The sequence below is a fragment of the Convolutriloba macropyga genome, chromosome 3 (genome assembly GCF_964194025.1).
Source record: "Convolutriloba macropyga chromosome 3, txConMacr16.3, whole genome shotgun sequence".
In the NCBI taxonomy this organism is placed as follows: domain Eukaryota; kingdom Metazoa; phylum Xenacoelomorpha; order Acoela; family Convolutidae; genus Convolutriloba; species Convolutriloba macropyga.
The window spans coordinates 75174521-75197229 of NC_134470.1; the positions used below are offsets into that span (position 1 = coordinate 75174521).

Consider the following 22709-nt stretch of genomic DNA (forward strand, 5'->3'; position numbering starts at 1 on the left):
CATAAATGCACCTAAAAAATTGACTTCTTGGCTAGTGATGTTCCTCGCTTTTACACGATTTGTTTTCAGAAAATGTTAGTGTTTGCTTGAGCTTTGCAACTATTCGTTGTTCTTTTTGTTATCTTATCAATTATTCTTTCCAGGGACACGTCTCAGAGAATGCTAACAGGAACTTGTTCATTTATTAAATTGTTTCAAATCAAAGCTATTGCGTTCCATGAATGAGACTGTTTTTCTTTAGAAAATTCATTCAATTTTTGAGTTTTGCGAGCTTTTATAGTTTTAATTATTGTCTTTTCACTTAGTCGAACTCTCTGTCTGAAAAGTCAAATTCTTTGAATGACTTCTTCTCATTATTGGCGTTTGTGCGTGACGTCATTTCTAACTCTCTATAGCAACATTTTTTAGGTCAATTTTGTGATAAAACTTTGATCATGCGTGACTTGAACTCAATCCTGCGAAATCCAATCAGATTTGTCATCTTAATCACGTTGGAAAAGTAAAAGTAGCGAAAAAGACAGCAGGTTAGAAACGTGATTTTTTTCGAAGTACTTTAAAAACGGAGTCCGAAATGGTTATAAGAACTAACTATTGGTTTTTGACGACAAATTTTCGTTCACGTGCGGTATTTGTGCCTACTAGTAATTGCTTGACTTCAGTAACATACAATGCTTTGTCTGACTTCGACACTATTTGTCATAAAATCTTTGTTAATTCTTGACTATTGGCCCCTTTTTGTTGTTTCTATAGTCTCAACACAAAAGGTCATTAAAGACAGCTTGTCTCAAGGTTTCTAATTTGCTAATGAAGCATAAATGCACTTCATTAAATTTGACTTCTTTGCTAGTTAAGTTCCTCGCTTTTACACGATTTGTTTGCAAAAAAACGTTAGTGTTTGTTTGAGTTTTACAAATATTCGTTGTTCTTTTTGTTATCTTATCATTTAATCTCTTTAGGGACACGTCTCAGAGGATGCTACCAGGGACTATTTAATTTTTTCAGCTGTTTCAACTCAAAGCTAATGCGTCCCATGAATGAGACTAATTGTTTTTTTTTAAATTCATTGAATTTTTGAATTTTGCGAGCTTTTATAGTTAAAATTATTGCCTTATCACTTAGTCAAATTCTCTGTCTGAAAAGTGAAAATATCTGAATTACCTCCTTTTCCCATTAATGGCGTTCGTGCAAAACATTTCTAACTCGCTATAGCAACATTTTTAGGTCATTTTCGTGATAAAACTTTGATCATGCGTTATTTTAACGCAATCCTGAGAAATCCAATCAGAGTGGTCATCTTAATCACGTTGGAAAAGTAAAGGTAGCAAAAAGCGAGCAAGTTAGAAGCGTGATTTTCGAAGTATCTTAAAAACAGAGTCGGAAATGGTTATAACAACTAATTATTGGTTTTTGGAGACAATTTTTGTTCACGTGCGGTAATTGTTCCTCCTAGCCATTGCCTGAGTTCAGTAAAATGCAGACAATGCTATTTCTGACTTCGACACTATTTGTCCTAAAAATCTTTGTTAATTCTTGACTATTGGTCCCTTTTTGTTGTTTCTATAGTCTCATCACTAAAGGTCATTAAAGACAGCTTGTCTCATTGTATAAACAAAATCAAATTTGAGCACTTTGCTTATGGTGTTCCTGACATTTACACCATTTGTTTTCAAAAAACGTGTATTTGTTTGAGTTTTGCACCTATTCATCTATTCGTCTTTATTTTTGTTATCATATCATTTATTCTTTCTAGTGATACGTCTAAGAGGATGCTAACAGGGACCATTTCATTTATTTAAGTGTTTCAATCAAAGCTAATTCGTTCCATGAATGAGACAAATCGTTTTTTTAATTCATTTAATTTTTCGAGTTTTTCGAGCTTCTATAGTTGAATTTATTTTCTTATCACTTAGTCTCACTGAAAACAATTCCTCTCTTTCACTAAGGACGACTTAATAAATCGAGTTAATTGCTGTTCATTTTCTTTGATCTTATTGCTGTCTTGCTCTCTAATCTCAATTAAGCCAGATGTCATCGATCGCTAAAAGTGTATCTATTTAGTCGCTGCCGTTCATAGCACTCGTTTTCATGTCATTAACATTGTTTTAAAAAATGTAAGCAAATTTTTTAATCTAGCAATACGTGTTTTGTTTGTTTTTACTCCGGGCTTATTACATAGTCTCAAGTTCGATCATTTTTATTGGAACGAAATTTCAATTCGAACGCAAAGGTAACGATGCTAAGAGTCATTTTTTCATAGTGTTTTCATTTTCAGTAATGCTTAAACGATGTTTTCATTTTCAGTAATGCTTATAGATCATTTATAGAGATAAGGGCTTTGTAGTCTTACTTTGATGATGTGGTAAAATTGTTATTTTTCAAGTCATTAGACAAATCATTTTTTCAGGATTCAGGTGTCCTGTTAAGTTTTTTCCATTGACGTCTGACGCTCTTTTTTCATGTTACATTTGTTCATACAGCAAAGCTGAAATAGTCAAATTCTGAATCATTTCTTTTTCTCATTAATGGCGTTTGTCCTTGACGTCATTGCTAACTCTCTATAGCAACAGTTTTTAGGTCATTTTCGTGATAAAATTTTGATCATGCGTGACTTGAACTCACTCAATAAAAACGACCTTGCGTATAATTTAAAGTATAATTTGAAGTAGTTTAAGGACAATAAAATTTGTGTATTAAATGCCCTTAATAAAAGCGCCTCTAAGGTTTGAAATATAATAAACTTTATCAATATATCGCTTGATGTATTGCACATAGCTATTTGAGTGGCGTCGGTTAAAGTTTCTATTTAAGCTATGTCGGTTTCAATATAATTTATACGGTGAGCAAATCTATTTAACAGTAATTCCTGCTATCTGAATTGCTTGTTATGCTTTTAGTTTCTACGCCTGTTGCTGAACTGTTTCATTCAAGTTTTTGGCTGACAAGCTGGTCTAAATTTTTCAAATTAAGCTTTTTTATCAAAAATGGGCCAATAATGCTTCTATAGCACAATTTCCTTAAATTTTCCTGTGGAATAAAGCGAAAAACTGCCGACACAATCTGTACACACTAAAAGTAGGTGTAGTTTTACTTCAATTTTCTATGAGAATCTTCTGGATTTAAAAAAATTGCCGTTTTTTTTTCTAATACACCTCTATAATTATCCAGAACACCAATTTCATTTTGATTCATTGAATTTTGATTCAAATTACTTTTCTCATAAACAAGTGGAACAATAACAATTTCATTAAAAAACTGGATGCGATATTAAGGCCAGTTTCAGTCTAATCTTAATTTTTACATTAAAAAGTATTTGAACAATGTACAGCGCTCTATTTATATTTTTTGTTTTCTTTCGTTCCTTTAAAGGTAATCACCGAAAGGTTATCATACAGAAAAAACCTCAAATTATTGCTCAATTATCGACAGATCCAATTTCCTAGCGAATGAGACCCAATCAACAATATTATATCAGTCCATGGTTTTTATGGCTACAACACTGCTTAAAATTGTTTTCGGAAAACTGAGTTCTTTGTTTGTTGTTATTTTCAAAAACAAATGACATATTCTCACTGATGACAGGTTCAATTGGCATTCAATAGAGCAACAAGTCAATCTGTTGAGTCTCTGTAGTTGAAAGCTTATTGTTTATATCTTTTATTCTGTTTAAGTTTTAAGAAGTATTTTTTTGGCTTTACATTTGTCATATTTTTTCGACATTTACGCAATTCTGAGGTTCATCTTTGGTCCTGTAAAATTAATACATTAATAACAGGTCGCATATCAAAACAAAAATGTTGCCGAAAGGGGTGTTATTGAACATACCTATTGTTCTTAGTGATCAGATTATGGTTTTAACGGCTTTGACACCCTTTAATAGCAAACATTACATGAATTGTTCATTTTTGCATATTTAGCGTTTTAGGTGGTAGTATGATATAATCTGCATAATCACGAGTCTCAATGCCTTCCTATGGCATTATAGTTGAAACTATTGATTGAATTCAGCTGATAGCTAATTGTTTCATGTTTTTCTACTCTTTTTATTCAATATTTACTATTTTCGTATTACTATGCCCCTTTTTCGTCTTTTGTTTAAACTTGCCAGATATTCTCATGAGGAACAGGTCTCATATCGGTTTTAGTGAACTACTACTAAATTTTTTAAATTTAGGTTCTATGTGATGCTATTTTGACTTTGTTAAGTGTTTTTTTTTAAATGGACAATGAGCCTTGGTCGTAATTAGTGGTTGTTTTTGTTAATTGATTTTGTTGTTTGCCTTTTCTAAGTAATGCCATATTTCGTCTGAACTTTGGAGCGGCATTATTCACTTCATTTGATTGTTGAGTTTAAAGCAATTTTTTTATTCGTACACCACTTATTTTCGGAAAAAGGTAAATTTTTGAAAGTTTTCAATTTTCCTCATTTGGAAGACAATAGAGTCAAAACTGTGGATGAGTGGGGTCGGAACATTATGTGCAAACGCACATTACCGAGTCTCTTTGTTTCCAAACGGATTTACCTTTTTTTCAAAAACACAAAAATTTAAAATTACCAATTGTAAATAGCTTTCTTATTACCGTAGTAGAAGCTTGTCAACCGGTATTAAAATTCTACTTTTTCTCCATTTTAGCTTTGATAAAAAAATATTTTCTGCATTTTCTACATTTTACACTTAATATAATCAGTTTTAACAGAATTTTGGCAGCTAACTGCTTTAATTGCTAAAAGCAGTTTTTAAAAAGCAGTTTTTAAAACTGCTTTTAAAAAGCTGAGTTCTAAAATCACTAGACTAATCACTAATATTGCATTTCTCGATGTCAATAATCTGCTTAATGTCAAGAATCAATTTTGAAATGAGCAAAAATTAATTAGGGACTGAAAACATAAATATGCAAATGCAAGTGTTAAATGCCTTAATTTCAGTTTCTACGATTGATTATAAAATGTAAACAAAAATCATTATTAATATATAAGATAATAAAAATGATAAAAAATTGGTTGGAACTTTGTGCGGACGCACAAATCCTCCTTTTTTATAGCACGTCACCATTCAAAATAAGTACGTGCTCTTGGAGGGGCTAAGGAAGGGGGGACGATTAGATCCTACAACCTTTATAGTTCCACATGTCAATGACTCACCGAGTGCTTCAACGAATACTTGAATGTAGAGGTTCATGATGTAGCCCAAGACGAAAGAGTAGAGACCAAAATTGACCAGAATGTTCAGGAGATCTGGCAGCATTGATAGCCTCCTATAACCAAACCATAAACACTACCTACAATAAACATATCTTCAACATTACTTAAGAAATGAACAAAATGATTGGGGATTTAAATAAAATCTTGCAGCATTCTGCCAAGCAAAATGGAACAACGATATATATTCCTTTGCAAGATTTCTTGAACGATGCTGGCAAGATTTTTTCATTACTAGGTGCAGAATCACTTAAAAATTCGGCTTTTCTACGAATTGACGCTATGTTGGGCGCCATGAATCGACTCCTCAGTACATACTGATAGACAACGTCACCCTCGTATGACGGAACTCCGACTTTTGATATCCCATGGAAAATAAGAATGCAATACTGATTTAATGCATCACTAGAATCAAATGCAGGAAAACTGGTGTCACGACAATTTAGCCAATGTACCCATTATACCCAATATCATTATAACCAAGCTGAGTTTTCAAATTTTTAGCCGGCTATATAATAAAATGGCCCGTGAGACTTGACATGAAGCTATCACAATCGAACATGAACTTATATTGTATGCAGAAACATCGACTGCTAATTTGTAATTGGATTATTGAACGAAAAGAGTAAAATCCATTGGGTAAATTGGCATCGGATATTATGGCATTGGGTATAATGGAATTGAGTAAATTTTCATGTAAATTGAAATGAGGTCAGTATGAGCAAGTTATAACAGCTGTACATTTACTCATGAGACATGAAGATTCTATTTAGTTAAAAGAATACATAGCAAGCATCAATTCGGTTTTAATGCTCTTTGCTCGGAACCCTGGGAAATTTAAAAAACAGATCCAAACACTCCAGTTTTTACTTGGAACCAAAATTTACTTAAAATTGTTAGTTCATTCCTTTTTGCTAAATTAAATCATTTTTTGAATCAGAGCCGAGGGAACACCTTCATTCGTCAACAGATCAATTCAAGTGTCTCAATTTCTGTGTTTAAACACTTTTAGAACCTTTACCAAAACATACTGATAACTTGGCCACTGCAACAAATATATAGATATGCTATACTATGCAATCGACATTCGAGCAACTTCCCCGGCAAAAAAAACATTCGCGAGCAGGGCTAAGTCTAGTTAATCAAACAGAAATTTTAGTAAACATACCCGGCAGATTACCGGAAAATAGCCGCCGTTGATTCCAATAAGCATGATTGGGATTGAAAGAATAGAAGATCTTGGAAAAAAAGATTTTTGAACGAAAACATTTTTTAAGTCCGATTTATTTTGATGGCATTTCGTAGTTGAACGTACTTCTGTTTCTTAGAGAGAGGCTACAGGGGCTACTATCAATAAGCATTAGGGATAGTAACTAAGACTTACAGGAACGACGTTCAAATAGCGGGCAACTAAAATTGGGCTTTATGGGTTTATCCCGTTTCTATTTCTGACTTCAATGTTTTATACTGACTGTTCATTTTGAATTGCTTTGCTGAGCAACTAATGCTCAAAACCACTTTTAGCAGAATGAGAGAAAAGAGAAACTAGCCTAGAGAAGTCAAAAAGATTTCACGAAAAATGTTGAAAAAGCAGCAAAATGAGGTAAAGCGAAACATTTTTTTTTTGTTCGACGAAGTAAAAAAACATAGCAGGACAAGTCCTGACGTACAATTCAAGGAACTTTCATTGACTAAACAGAAAACTAGACCTAGAACGGACTATGAATGGGTTGGGAAAACCATTTAGAAAAAAATCCTATCCAAAAAATCGAAAAAAAAAACAGTAAAAATCAAAGTAAAATTGCCGCATGTGAACAAGAAACCACTAGCGAGAAAGCGAATTTTTGTTCAAACACCGTTTTCTCACTCTACTTTAAATTTTAAGCGAAAAATTTCACGCACCAAAACCACTCGCTTTTTCGCTCCACTTCCTGCTTCGGCGTGACCAAAACACTACTCCAATTTGACTTCAAAAATCATGAAAAAGTGTGAACAGATCTTAAAAAAAACATAGCCGGATGAATTCCGGAAACGGCTCGAAGGAGAAAATTGCCCATACTTATGACTTAACAATTAGAACTATTGTGAACCCTGAACCTCCAAAAATGCCATAAAAAATTTAAAGAAGAATAGAAACGGCATTCAAAAACATTGAACAAAAAAATCTAGAAAAACTTAAGAGTTTTTTTTAATAGTACAAGGAAACATAAAGCCGAATAAAGTTCCTTTGCAATTAGAAAAATGAAAAACTCGCAAAAAATGGGCAAGTCATAATAAGCTAAGAAACTTGTCTAAGATTAAAAAAAAAGAAAAATGGTTTAAAAATTCTCAATTTTTCTGTCAATTTGCCTAAGAAAAAAATTATTTATACCAAGAAAACTTTAGTCAATTGGTATCTCAATATTCCTTAAGTATCAAGCTTCTAATCAGATCCCACTTAAAGCACTAAAATAAAAAAAAAACAGGCCAAATTATCATTAAATTTTGTCTAAAAATCAGCAAAACTAATCAAAAACCTCCAAATTAGTATTAAACTCAAATTAACTACTTGAAACCTTCAATTCCTATCAAAACAAACCTAAAACTAATACAATATAATAATCGAACCACATAACCAAAAGTTGCAAAAAAATGCTTTTAAAAGCCGCATGTGAACAAAAAAAATTCGCTCGCTTAGAGAAAATTTTTTCACACATCAATTTCTCGCTCTCTCAAAAAAAGCGGTATGAACAAAAACTACTCTCTTTTTGCTCCACTCTTCACTTTTGTTCAGCACTAAAATCGCTTCAAATTTTTTTGCGCGTTTCATTTCCCGCTTCAAAAATCAATCCAATAAAATTGATTAAAAAAAAAAGGACTTCTCCAATACTCCTCTTCGAGTCGTAAAAAAGACAGCGCCCCAATACAATTCAAATTCTTTGAAATGTAAAAAAAATTAGGAGCGCTATAATAGCCGGCTGAGAAGTTGGGGCGGCTATTAACAAGCTTGCTCGGTTCTCTGACAATTTGTGTAGCTTGTCATAGAACATCACTTCGTGCTTCATTTTTATTTTTTCACTGTTAATTACGGAGTTTAAAGTCTATGCAGTTTCAGTAGCTCTGATAACTTCTCATTACTTCGAGTACCTAGTTTGTGAAATTCCTGAACATCACTTTGTACACATCTTTCACTTGGTGAAGAGAGCCAGACTTTATCAACACTAACAAACAAACAAACAGCGCAGGATTGACTTCTGTTATCTCGAATGAAGATTACAGAAGAAATGAAAGACCTGGTTTTACTTATTGTAACGGTTTCAGTTATTGACTTATCGCACGTTTTGACAACAGGTCAGAAAATGAATATTCGTAATTTTACAATTTTCGTATAAGACAAAGTCTCAATCAAGGTTGGTCCAGAATAAACTTCGATTTGCGCTTTGTAGAACTGATATTCACAAGAGCTTCTCCTAACAAAACAAAGCCAATTTTTTGCCAAAATTGATGTTGTTAGCTATCTCCTTACATTTCTCGGCTGCCTTTGATATAATTGACCATCAATTATTGTTAATGATTCTCGAGGAAAAAGTTGGCCTTACTGGCACTGTGTAGCGTTATACAGAGCTGAAAAGGTTATCTTAGTATTGAGCAAAAGAAAACATTTGCTGCGAGTTGTAGTGTCTCCAGACTTGATTACTGCAATTCCATATTTCTGAAATTAAAAAAAAACTTTTTGGTAAACTGCAAGAGTTCAAAATGCTGCCGCCAGATTTGCTTTAGTTCACCGTAGCTTTACGTCATCGGATGGAATTCTGAAGAAGTTCCACTGGCTACCCATTGAGCAACAAATAAAGTTCAAGCCGTATGGTATAATGTTTCGTGTTTTTTTACAATTGGAACTATGCAGATTACCTATTGTAACCGTTTACAATAAATAGATCCTCTGTTAACCCCTCCCGTAGGAAAGTTTGTCATGCGAAGATACAAAACAGAACTGATGGGCAGATCTCTCTTATCAAGGCGCTATGTTGTGGAACTCGCTTCCTACTTTTGTGACTGACATCAATGAATTTGCAGCTTTCAAACGTGCTCTCAAGACGTTTCTCTTCTATCAATCCTTCGGATATTTCTAACTCTTGTGTTGAAGAAGGAATGGTTAAACAATTTATCATCATCATCATCATCATCATCATCATCATAATGGCCGATTATCAGTGTAAGCTCGATTGAGGACCACTGTTCCTGGCCATGCCTCGAGCCTTGGTCGAGCAGATATGTAATCCAAATCTTGCTATGGATGCGCTGTAGTATTTAATAAAGGGTCTGTTATCCCAGCCACGGACCCACTATTTGGAAATATTTTTTGCTTTATATATTTCAGTTCAATGTCTCACCATTGCTTAATTTAGTCTATGACGTTTAATAATTTTTATGGATGCGTGGGAACTTAATACTGTTCTCTGATTGATCAATAAAGCTCTCAATTATTCAAGTGCATTTTTGAAAAAAAAATGAATAGCCTGGAAAGTCAAAAAATAACATTTTTAGCAATTATGCTTATTGAGAATTAAGTTCTTAATGTAACTTCGCTGCTGAAACAATCATGCAATCTTAACGCACTTTTCTCTCCGTGTTTAACGAAAAAGGGACGGAATATGAGACAGCAATGAAGGAACACATTTTAATATTGCCTTTTAAGCCTAGTTTTCTATTTTAAAAGTTCTATTTTGAGCAAAAAGGGTCCCGTACAACTCGATAACAATAATTGCTTTCATATAGCCTTGGAGCAGTTAATCAAAACAATGACAACATTAAAACTATTGGCCGCAGGATTTTGCAAATATGCATGATTAACTTTATTGCCGAGAAAACAAAATTGAGGATAATCATAGATGCCAATGCGTCTAGCCATCGTTCCACTAGCACTGCGGAAATGGCATATACACTTGTTACTCGACAGGGCCGCTTTTTCATGCGGAAACTTCTCACAGCCATGATAACTGTTCCATCTGACTATGCCGGATATATTTCAAGGGAGGATCAATTTTACTTTTAAATACACCAAATTACCCATCCATATCGACCACAATTTCTTTCCAATATGAAGAAATAAGACATCGTAATATATTTATATACGATGTGTTCACCGTGAAAAATGACTTACGAAAAGAAAATTTGCAATTTTTGAGATCGATTGTTTTGAGAGGAAATTGAAATTTCCCCAATTGAGGATATTAGAATCCCATCAAGCCATTATTACGAAATGATGCCAAATATTAAGTATTTTCTAGTTGTTTCTTGCATACATTGGATAGAGACAGTAATATTTCACAAAACGATAATCATTTGTCGGAGAGACGGTAAAGTTGATATGAACGTGAAAAGTTCAAAAATTGACTGAATTTATTCCAAAAATGTAAATTCCAAAATCTACGTTTAAAAAGTTGACTTTCTGAAAAGCAATTCTTGATTATTTTTATCCAAATAGGAAAAGATCAAATCCATGGTATTAAAAATAGGGTAAAAAATTAGAACAAAAAAAGATTGCACAGCTAGCTGTAATTCTCCACTCAAAGATATTATGTCCAATTGTTGCGATCACCATACAAATTTGAGATTGATTTTGCCCCCCCCCCCTCCCCCGGCTGGTCATATAGTGGTCATATAACTTTCACACATCCCCCCCCCCAACCACCTAGGCGTATGTGATATTTTTTTCATAATACCGTGCTATATAACAACACATTTATAATTGGGTGCATAAAAACACTGGTTAGGCGGTGGCGGTGGTAGTTAAAATTAAAAATTTGAGCCTTACGCAATTATATTACTTTAAAACTGAAAATAAAATTAAACTACTGATACTGATTAGTGAGCAGACAATTTTCCTTTACTGATGTTATAAGAGCTTGTTTCCGATAGCTAATAACACAAAAAAGTCACCATTTTCGGTGCCTTTCCATCTGACTTTCAGAGGTAAACTACCGGCAATTCTGTTATGCTACTTAAAATTCCGAAAAATTCACTAATTTAAATCACGTGAAAAACGTTAAATCAAGCATGAAAAAGTCATTTGCAAATTTAAATTGATCAGACGAAAGACCAAGCTAAAAATTGCATAAAAACAGGACCCAATTAATTGCTACACATATTGCTTAAAATTCTAAAAGAAATGAGAGGCAGACTAATTTTATTATACAGCTTTCGCGACACTTGTTCACGGCCAATTCGGATAGGTGAAATCTCTCTCGTTCATCGACGAATGAGATCATTCTTAGAATAGCTACAATAAATCAGGATTATTTTCTCAGAACAGCCGCTATCAAAATAAAACCATATGCAGATATTTTCTCAAAAATAATTAATCAATCAAGCGTGAAAAAGTCAATTGAAAAAATTGATCAGACAAAAAAGACTAGGCTAAAAATTGCATAAAAACAGGAACCATTTAATTAATACACATATTGCTTAAGATTCTAACGGAAATGAGAGGCAGACTAATTTTATTATCCGGCTTTCGTGACATTTATTCACAACCAAGTCAGATAGGTGAGATCTTTCTCGCTCACCAACGAATGAGATCATTCTTAGAATAGCCACAATAAACGAGAATTATATTCTCGGAACAGCCGCTATCAAAATAAAACAATATGCAGATATTTTCTCAAAAAAAATTGTTTTTGTACAAACCAATTTTGATCTTGAAACAGTAAACAGAAGTGCAAGAAAATTTCATTTGCTAGCATCTAGTACCAAAATCCGCTCAAATTTCATTTAAGCAGAACAAAAAAATTTGAAAATCTCATCACGATATCAATTTATATTTCTCCATTTAGCAAATAAATATAACTTTCACACCCCAACACCTAGGCGCATGTGCTATTTTTCACATAATACCAAGCTATATAACAACACACTTATAATTGGGTGCATAAAAACACTGGTGTAGGCGGTGGCAGTTAAATTTAAAAATTTGGGCATTACGCAATAATATTACTTTATAAAACTGACAATAAAATTGAGCTTCTGATACTAATAGTGATTAGTGAGCAGACAATTTTCCTTTACTGATGTTATTAGAGCTATTTTCGACAACTACTAAGATTCAAAAGAGAAAAAAGTAACAATTTTCGGTGCACTTTCAATTTGACTTTTAGTGGCAAACTACCGGCAACTCCGTTAAGCTATTTAAAATTCCGAATGAGATATTAAATTTAATCACGTGAAAATCATTCAATCAAGCGTGAAAAAGTCAATTGAATTTGATCAGACAAAAAAGACTAGGCTAAAAATTGCATAAAAAACAGGAACCAATTAATTAATACACATATTGCTTAAGATTCTAACGGAAATGAGAGGCAGACTAATTTTATTATACGGCTTTCGCGACACTTGTTCACAACCAATTCGGATAGGTGAGATCTCTCTCGTTCATCGACGAATGAGATAATTCTTAGAATAGCTACAATAAATGAGGATTATTTTCTCAGAACAGCCGCAATCAAAATAAAACAATATGCAGATATTTTCTCAAAAAAAATTATTTTTGTACAAACCAATTTTGATCTTGAAACAGTGAACAAAAGTGCAAGAAAATTTCATTTGCTAGCATCTAGTACCAAAATCCGCTCAAATTTCATTTAAGCAGAAAAAAAAATTTGGGAATCTCATCACGATATCAATTTATATTTCTCCATTTAGCAAATAAATATAACTTTCACACCCCAACACCTAGGCGCATGTGCTATTTTTCACATAATACCAAGCTATATAACAACACACTTATAATTGGGTGCATAAAAACACTGGTGTAGGCGGTGGCGGTGGCAGTTAAATTTAAAAATTTGGGCATTACGCAATAATATTACTTTATAAAACTGAAAATAAAATTGAGCTTCTGATATTAATAGTGATTAGTGAGCAGACAATTTTCCTTTACTGATGTTATTAGAGCTATTTTCGACAACTACTAAGATTCAAAAGAGAAAAAAGTAACAATTTTTGGTGCACTTTCAATTTGACTTTTAGTGGCAAACTACCGGCAACTCCGTTAAGCTATTTAAAATTCCGAATGAGATATTAAATTTAATCACGTGAAAATCATTCAATCAAGCGTGAAAAAGTCAATTGAAATTGATCAGACAAAAAAGACTAGGCTAAAAATTGCATAAAAAACAGGAACCAATTAATTAATACACATATTGCTTAAGATTCTAACGGAAATGAGAGGCAGACTAATTTTATTATACGGCTTTCGCGACACTTGTTCACAACCAATTCGGATAGGTGAGATCTCTCTCGTTCATCGACGAATGAGATAATTCTTAGAATAGCTACATTAAATGAGGATTATTTTCTCAGAACAGCCGCTATCAAAATAAAACCATATGCAGATTTCTCAAAAATTATTTTACATTTTTTGAACAAACCTCTACTGATAATGAAACAGGACACAGAAGTGCAAGGAAATTTCATTTGCTAGCATCTAATACCGAAATCCTCTCGCATTTCATTTAACCAGATTAAAAAATATGGAAGCTCATCACGATATGAATTAATATTTCTCCTTTTAGCAAATAATTATAAAATTTGAAAAAAGTGGATGATTTATTGCAAAACTAGAATCCGTAAATGTTTCTAATTCTCAAAGATTAGTTCTTTTAACCAGGACAACCTGTACAGCCAAATCAGGAATAGTGCATCCTTAGGTTTTGTTTTCTGCTACAACTGCTTATTGATTTTCACTTATAATTTAATCATACAACTAGGAGCAATCGTGTACTCGAGCAAATATTAAATCAAGTGTTTGTGCGCTCATCACAATTTAAGCAACCATGTACAAGAAATGAACATGCAGCTTTTTTTCCAATTCCTTTAAGTGACTAATGAGAAAACATTTACATCATTAATTATTACCGATAAAATTCCAGCATAAGTGAATTGAAAATCGTTTTCCCAGAATCTTGCTTTGGAAAAAAATAGATTCCCGTGTTTGAGTCATAATCCAATTCAATTAAAAAGCAACCAATTGAACGTGTTTTTGTGTTTATTAATTGTCATGGAGTAGAGTAGACGATTTTTATTTGACAAAAACTGGGAGCAAAAAAGTTAAGTTTTGACAAGCAACTGACCGTTTAGAATATACAATATGAAGCGATTATTATGTTAACGTTTTTAGTACCAATGCAAAAAACAAAAGGCACAACAAAAACTGGATGAATAATAAATAAAATTTTGCATTGTTCCAAAGAATTCTTACGACGAATTGTTTTGTCCGGGACCACCCGAGCTCCAGCGTCCTAGACTGACGCTCTTACCACTCGACTATCAGGCCTTTATGATGTCGAAGCTTTCAATTACTTTTATTTTAGCAACGCAGACTCAATTTCTCATTAAGAGCAGTTTAGGTCAAGCAAAACATCAAGAAGTCATGCGTGAAGAAGTCACTCAACGAAGTGAAATCGAAAGAATGTTCTAGAAGAGAACGGTCGAGCAAACATTTTGCAGAAAACAGACCAAAACGTCGGCAATAATTGCTTCAAACTTCTTTCGATAGCAATTAAAAAGTTTCTAGCGTTGCCTGCCTTCTTTCCATAAGCTTAAATGGCTTTTCTCCGCAATAATTCAAAGTTTCCTAAATAATTCACTTCAAGTACCTTTGCTGCTTTGAAATTTGAGAAAACTTATAAAAGCTATCTACGATTAGCAAAAACAGCTCAGAGAATTTTGAAATCCTTTAACTATTCTCGTTAAAAACTATTCTACCCATATCAAAACTTTCAATAGATGACACAAATCATAGCTGCCGTAATAGAATATTAGTTAACAGGTAGGTATATTTTTCATGAAAATTCAAACGTTATATATGATTTTCTTCTACGGCTAACACATGAAAAATATATAGCTAGCAGTTTGCGGAAAATAGCCCTGACTTACTCTCTTGACCCCGATTGCGATTGAAATAAACATCGAAAAGAAACATCAACCGACAAATGTCGGAAGAATTGCTCTTGAACGACAGGCGAGAAAATTTAATTCCGGGGCTGTAGCCTAGATAAATATTTCTTTATGGGTGCAAAAATAGTTACCCACGATGTGATTCGAATAATGGACAGCTGAGGACGACGCGTCTATTAGGAAAGAAAAAGCTAGGCTTGAATTTTTTGATAAAATACCCGTATAATTTAATGAAATCTTTGATTTCGAAACATTTGACGAATCTGCAGGGAGCGGGTTGGTTAATGCTAGAAAGCACCCTTATTATTTGGGACATTATAATTAGGACATCATAGCCTAATTCACCTCAAAATCAGTACACTATTGTCACGTCAAAAATTCTAAGGATGAGTCGCATTTTGAGTCAACATTACGTCACGGAAACTCGGTGTTTACGTTGAGTCAGTCGGCACGCTAGTCATACATACTAATTAACTCAAGTGAATTTATTACTTTACGCAAAAGATCTCAAATATTATTATGAACTATGAACAACAAAAACGTTAATATTTGCGGCGAAAATTAACCATTTGTATAACATATTGACAATAAACAACAAAGCCATATATATGCTTGTTATTAGTATCCCGAACAGTAGTTTCCAGAAAAACAACTACAGGTTCAAGAGATCTCTAAAGTTGAAACTTCAAACGCTTCAACGTTTCAATTTCAGGTTATACCAATTTCTCAATATTCTCCTGATTTTCTTTAGATTAGGATGCTTACTAACTATTTGATCTTTTTTCAAATGTACGACCATTTTTCATTATTCTTCATTTTCATTATGCATGCTTGCGCAAAGGTTCATCTCAATTTTTCCCCTGATAAAATTAGCAAAATTTCTGAAGAAAAATTGAAACTAAAACTTCTATTTTGAATAAAAGTATCATTAAACTTTCCAGAAATAACTTCTTACACTGGAATGTTCATAGAAATAGTTTACGAAACGTTGCATTGTGGAACAACAAGACTAACGCAAGAAATTTTTTTCATAATTATAGAAAATTTCAAACTTGAAGGGAATTTCAGGAAATTGATCAACAACAGACCCGCCTGCAAATTTTTTCTTAACCAAATTTCAAACTTGAAAAGAACTTTAACAAATTGATCGACGACAGATTGCTGTTTCCAGACAACAGTCAGTATCAAATAAAAGTTGCAAAGTAGTTGGAGATGGCACTTCCAATCACCACACAACCAAAAGCCGAAATAGGACCAAAGGACTACCCCCTCCCGAATGACTGGAACGTTGGACTGTTCAACTGCTGCGATGACATGAAGATTTGCTGCCTAACAACATTCTGTGGCCTCTGTTATGGCTGTATGGTGAGTTCTCTTCATTATAAATTTTTTTGTTCTTGATTGTCAGACTTTTTTGTTGAATATGGTGACATCAGCATTCAAAAAAATTTATGAAGCTGAATCGATTACTGAAGGGAACGACTATCTTTCAACTTCTCTTCAAATGCCGCAATTTTTTGCCGTTTTTCATTCCACTGTGCTGACAAGCCTCCTGCATACACGTTTGAAAAATTCATACATCGTACTTTGTCATACACGTCATTGTTTTCGACAAAAGAATGTAGAGTAGGACTGATTAAGTTTCACAATTAGCTTAAATTAAGAGCATTAGCTCTCGCAAATAATTTCAGATCTTCAATTTACTATCGCTCAAAACTGGCAAAAAAATCACAATCGCATCTTCTATGGACTATATTTCTAACTCAATAATGATAAAATTGCTTCAATTGTACCTTTTAGAGAAAAGCATAGAGAAAATTGTACCTCAAATAGAAAATAAACATCTGCAAAAAGTCTTAAAGCAGAATCGAGAAGAGACAATTCGACAATTCTTTATAAGATCTGAAGATTATAAAAATTTCAAATATCATCGTCGTTTAAAAAAATTGAAGCTGTAGTATTTCTGAACATGAAGATCGAGCGATTGTTAACCGCGATTTGGACGTCAAATACATCTATTAGATTTCTCGGGTGGCTACAAATAGAAAAACAATCACCAAAGCTTCGATAAAGGAAATGTTCGACAACAAAGCTGCATGAATGCAAAACGGGCTGTTCAAAATGTTTGTAATCAAAAAATAACCGTAATAAAACAAGGGGGACAAGGAGGTGCGACAACAGACCGAAAGCTAAAATTGGGACAATATATCGGAAAATTATTCAGTTAACGCATTGGCCAATCAGATTTAAGCACCGACTTCCAATACAGCTTATAAAATGTTCGGACGTGATATGTTCGGTTTTTTTAGTTTCATATCAAATACAAAGGGCCGCTAAGGCATGCATATGGCTCTCCCAACATGACCAGATGCATTAATCTTGTGTCAGGTCGCAAAACGCTTAAGTTCAGCCAATGAGAAACTATATTAATTTTGGATCTTCTGTCCAATTTTTCTGTCTCCGATCTCCTGCCCAGTCAAAAATAAATGTAGCTAACAAATGAAGCCTTATGTGCATAAAAAATTTATTGGGTTGGTTAAAAAAGAGTTTCATCTGCATTTCTGCTGCGAGATGATTACCCACAATTTTCACAGAAAATGCGACCATGTCAATAGAAAAAATAGCTTTGAAAAATTAGCATATCAGGCATAAATTAGATGATGGATAGCCATTGTGGGCAAATAACTCATTCTCAGTAATCCTCTTACTCACGATGGGTAAAAAGAAAAGTTTCTCAAAAAATAATACAAAAAAAACTTACGGCCAAAAGTGCGGCAATATCGTCCCTTTACCTTTCTCTAGAAAACAATTACCCTGAACTTTTAACGAACATAGCTGGTAAATTGCCAGAAAATAGCCACAATAGCTTCGTAGATCTGCAGTCTCAAAAAAAAGTAAAAAAAGACGGACCAAAAAATCGTCTTTTCATTGAAGGCTGATTTGTTATATATTTTGATTTAAAATCTGTATAAGTTTTTGCTGCCTCTAATAGCTGCTTTCAAATAACCTTCATTTAGAGTGACATACACCCATTTGACCTAATCTCTTTGAATTAAAGTAAAAAAATCAATTTCAAAGTGAGGAAGTCATTTTTGAGAGTGAGGTAAGTTAAGTGTGACCAAAAATTTAATCACGCGAATGAACAAAAAAACTCGCTCCACTGAGAGCAAAAACTGACGTCCCACATATACTTCAGTTGAAATTGCATGAACGAACGAACAAAAAGCAGATTTGAAGTAGTTGTGACGTCATATGGTCTTAACAAAAACCGCGACTGCGAAAAAAACCAAGAGAAGGCCAATAATAGCCCCAGCTATCGCTGTGCGGATATTAATAAGCATGTTTACATACAATCTTATCTGGATAAAAATGAAAACAAGATCGACACTTGATACAAAAAGCCATTTTTCAGTGAACAAAAATCGGAAAAATAATTTTCCTATTCACGAGAGGATACAATGACAAATTTTGAATAAAGAAAAACATTCAAGATACAAATTTCTTTCAGAGAAATGTTCTGGAAATCGCAAATAAAAAACTGAGTATTTAATTTAAATTTTAGGCAATCTGTAGGGACTTGCAGGCTTGATTTTAGCAGACTTGCTTTTATCCACTAAAAATACTTAAAAAATACCCACTAATATCTGAGTAATAACCGCTAATAGTGAAATACTTTTCATAATTTTTCACTGAATTTTTCAACAGTTTGATGCATATATGACAAAGCAAATTTGCTTTGCTCGAGGAATTTCTTTTTGAAAAGCCCTGAAGTAAAGAAAACCTAAGCTTGTATAAAAAAATGTTGATTTACGTCCTGTTCTGTTGATATTGCTCTCGAACGAAAAGCCGGGGTAAAATTAATTTAGGCGTGAAGCTCAAAATCTTTTGGCGCAAAAGCTCTCTCCTGATAGCGGGGTCGAACCCCCGCTAGCAGTCAGACATCTTAACCATTGGGCTACAACTACGTTATTACTCAACCGCTAACAATCACTTTTATATTAGCGACAAACTTCATTTCAGAATGAAAGCAATTGAAATCCCTCAAAATGAAGAATTGAAGCGTGATAAGTTACTTGAGAAGTCACAGAATGTTCTAAAACAATGCGCAAAAATGGTCAAGCAAAAATTTTGTATACAAAAAGACTAATGCGTTTACAATAATTGCCTCAAACTTCGTTCGAGAGCAATTAATAAATATCATTGAAGGTTTTAATACTTTCGAAGGCACTGATAGTTACCCATGAAAAACGAACTGATTGTAAAGGGTTGCTATCGTACTCATAGTAATCCCATTAAGAGATGTAATTAATAAAGAGTAAAAACTAGAAAACCATCAGTTATTTCGCTTTAACTATTTACTCAATGGCAGTAGCTCATGCAATACGGCAGAAAAGCAGGCATATAAATGCACCAGCGAGCCGATAGCCTGATAATTATGCTCAAAAGTTAGCAAAGAGAATCACTGTCGTTAATTTAAGAATCAAGTAAAAACGACTTACAGATTTTTAGGACAGTCAAGTTGCCTGAATCAGAAGACTCACATTCTCACAATTTAAGCGTATTAAGTTACGGGCCATAAGTTTCCAGTCAGTTTCAAAGGAAATACCGTCGAACAAATTGCTCTCAAACTACAGTCGAGGGTTGGCTTTCGTAGTGGCTTGCGCAAGCTAAGTGAAGTAGCAAGCTAATCTCAAAAACAGAATTAATACAATGTTTCTTTAGATGGCCTCGAAATTGGACGAGAACCCCATGATAGTGTGCTGTGTGCCTCAGTGGTTAATCCCTGTTAGGGTGAAGACGCGAATGATGTATGGGATAAATGGAAACATTTGCACAGACTGCCTGGCCGTAAACTTCTGTGGTCCTTGTGTCATGTGTCAAGTAGCAAACCAGCTCAAGTACAATATAGTCGTCAACGCATAACCCAGTCAGAACTAACAGCATTGATATGCATGCAGTGTGATTCAAAAAATGACAGATAACTCTTATAAAGACCTTAGATTAGAAATAACTGAACAAAATGTCATTATTTGTGCTGTAAACTTTGCTTAATTTTTTTGACGATGAATTGTGAATAAAATTTGTGCTGTAAACTTTGCTTAATATTTTTGACGACGAATTTTGAATAAAATTCGAAAAGAATGCATAGAAAAATAAAATAACTCTCAGAAGTAACTGTACAAAAAGACAATTTTTTTTACTGTAAACTTAGCTGAATAACTTTTTGACGATGAGTTTTGAATAAAATTTGAAAGAAGTGTACAGAAAGCAACAATTTTTTCAATGAGATTTTAAAAATGTTATGCGTTTAAGTCATTACAAGTTAAACAAGACATTCTATTCTGCTGGTTTGTGAAAAAGTGTATCTTCCGAGGTACGATTGCTGAAGGAGTCAGAATTTGAAGTGTAAACAAATTACCGACGCTCCTCAAAGAATTTAAAATCCCAATTCAGAGTAAGCAGTTATTTCACGAGGGAGGTAAAACAGATGTGGTCAAAAAATTATTCATTCGGAAAAAAACTTTGCGTACAGTGAAATAGTCACGGGACCAAAAAATGCTCGCAAAACTGTTAATTAATCTGTAAATTAAAACAGAGGAAAAATTATTATTAAAGGTCAACAGTATCTCTTAACTGTAGAAAAAAAAATGAAAGATGACCACTGAAAGTGTTTTCATATCTCCTTTAGGCCAATTTTTATAACTAAATCGACCAAACAATTAGCCAAAGAATGAAAACTTTTGGCTAATTCTTGAAAACTTTCAAATTCGCCTTCTCCTATGCTCTTAGCGCGAAATTTGAATTGCAATACTTTGCATAAAATTACTGAAATCTATCAGAAGAAATAAGAAAAGCTCTAACAACTGGCGACAGGTTGACATTGAGGAGCTAACGTCTTATCACTATTTGCGCACAAAACTCGAATTGCCAGGACAATAAAATACTATCAGACGAACAGTCGGTAGTATAAAAATCTCAATAAAAAACCAACAGGACTAATATAATTGCTAAAAACTTTGTTTGAGAGCAATTGAAAAGAATTTTGGAGTTCTACACTGATAAAAAAACTCTGGGCCTGTTTACACTGAAAAATTTTTTCAAATTTTTTCAAAAAACAATCACAAAAAACTCTACAACCTAGGGCAGAGATGTCTGGAAAAGCCCCATGATTATTGTTCCGACCCCCACTTTAGTGCGGAGGAACTATATACTCAACTGTTTTTTTTTTGTTCAGTCAATTTTGGCCGATCGATATATTCATCGTAGAGAATTATGAGTGGTACGTCCAGCGTAAAATACGGAATTAAAAAGATTTTTTCGATTTTCGTTTTTTACAGGGAGTTATCGAGGTTTAAAGTTTTGTGAACATTCGACTGTTTTTCTTCACATTTTCAGTAATTTTTGCTAAAATGTGACAATTTCGCTAATATAGTTGAAAATAAGATAAAATTTTTATCGGCAGAGTGTTGTTGTTACCGTTAGAGATAGAAGAGCGTTGCTGAATTGTTTGATTGAAGTTTTTTTGGCTAAAATTTTTGATAAAATTTTCAAAATTCAATTTTTCCATCAAAAATGGCACAAAATATGCTTTTTACGTCCACTTTGTTAAAGTTTGCCACACTAAGTGAACTAAAAACCTTTAAACAGACTCCCTAATGTGCTGTAAACTTCGCTTAATTTTTTTGACGATGAATTGTGAATAAAATTTGTGCTGTAAACTTTGCTTAATATTTTTGACGACGAATTTTGAATAAAATTCGAAAAGAATGCATAGAAAAATAAAATAACTCTCAGAAGTAACTGTACAAAAAGACAATTTTTTTTACTGTAAACTTAGCTGAATAACTTTTTGACGATGAATTGTGAATAAAATTTGTGCTGTAAACTTCGCTTAATTTTTTTGACGATGAATTTTGAAAAAAAATTTGTGGTGTAAACTTTGCTTAATATTTTTGACGACGAATTTTGAATAAAATTCAAAAAGAATGCATAGAAAAATAAAATAACTCTCAGAAGTAACTGTACAAAAAGACAATTTTTTTACTGTAAACTTAGCTGAATAACTTTTTGACGATGAGTTTTGAATAAAATTTGAAAGAAGTGTACAGAAAGCAACAATTTTTTCAATGAGATTTTAAAAATGTTATGCGTTTAAGTCATTACAAGTTAAACAAGACATTCTATTCTGCTGGTTTGTGAAAAAGTGTATCTTCCGAGGTACGATTGCTGAAGGAGTCAGAATTTGAAGTGTAAACAAATTACCGACGCTCCTCAAAGAATTTAAAATCCCAATTCAGAGTAAGCAGTTATTTCACGAGGGAGGTAAAACAGATGTGGTCAAAAAATTATTCATTCGGAAAAAAACTTTGCGTACAGTGAAATAGTCACGGGACCAAAAAATGCTCGCAAAACTGTTAATTAATCTGTAAATTAAAACAGAGGAAAAATTATTATTAAAGGTCAACAGTATCTCTTAACTGTAGAAAAAAAAATGAAAGATGACCACTGAAAGTGTTTTCATATCTCCTTTAGGCCAATTTTTATAACTAAATCGACCAAACAATTAGCCAAAGAA

The 22709-nt window shown here is 33.2% G+C and overlaps 3 protein-coding genes across 5 annotated transcripts in view; 1 reads left to right on the forward strand and 2 right to left on the reverse strand.

Moving 5' to 3' along the window:
• LOC142336458 (sodium-dependent serotonin transporter-like) overlaps positions 1-22709 on the reverse strand; it is a 526993-nt gene that overhangs the window by 372741 nt on the left and 131543 nt on the right. The window lies entirely within an intron of this gene.
• LOC142336455 (uncharacterized) overlaps positions 1-22709 on the reverse strand; it is a 101840-nt gene that overhangs the window by 18663 nt on the left and 60468 nt on the right. For both annotated transcript variants that reach the window (XM_075385300.1, XM_075385301.1), the window contains exon 5: positions 5141-5253. In XM_075385300.1, coding sequence (XP_075241415.1) covers positions 5141-5253 — 113 coding nt within the window. The remainder of the gene's footprint in view (positions 1-5140; positions 5254-22709) is intronic.
• Positions 15695-20408, forward strand: LOC142336453 (cornifelin homolog A-like). Of its 2 annotated transcripts, none has more exons than XM_075385298.1 (3): positions 15695-15845; positions 16305-16498; positions 19856-20408. In XM_075385298.1, exons 2-3 carry the CDS (start codon positions 16346-16348, stop codon positions 20054-20056), a joined length of 354 nt encoding a protein of 117 aa, XP_075241413.1. In that variant the 5' UTR covers positions 15695-15845; positions 16305-16345; the 3' UTR covers positions 20057-20408. The 2 variants fall into 2 exon arrangements, with proteins under 2 accessions (XP_075241413.1, XP_075241414.1); XM_075385299.1 differs by having other exon boundaries at positions 15696-15845; positions 16202-16498.

Bases quoted from the DNA above. Each gene is read 5' to 3' on its own strand.
- LOC142336453 (XM_075385298.1), top strand. From the start codon at position 16,346: ATGGCACTTCCAATCACCACACAACCAAAAGCCGAAATAGGACCAAAG. The intron at 16,499-19,855 runs GTGAGTTCTCTT...ATGTTTCTTTAG, and splicing joins GCCTCTGTTATGGCTGTATG to ATGGCCTCGAAATTGGACGA.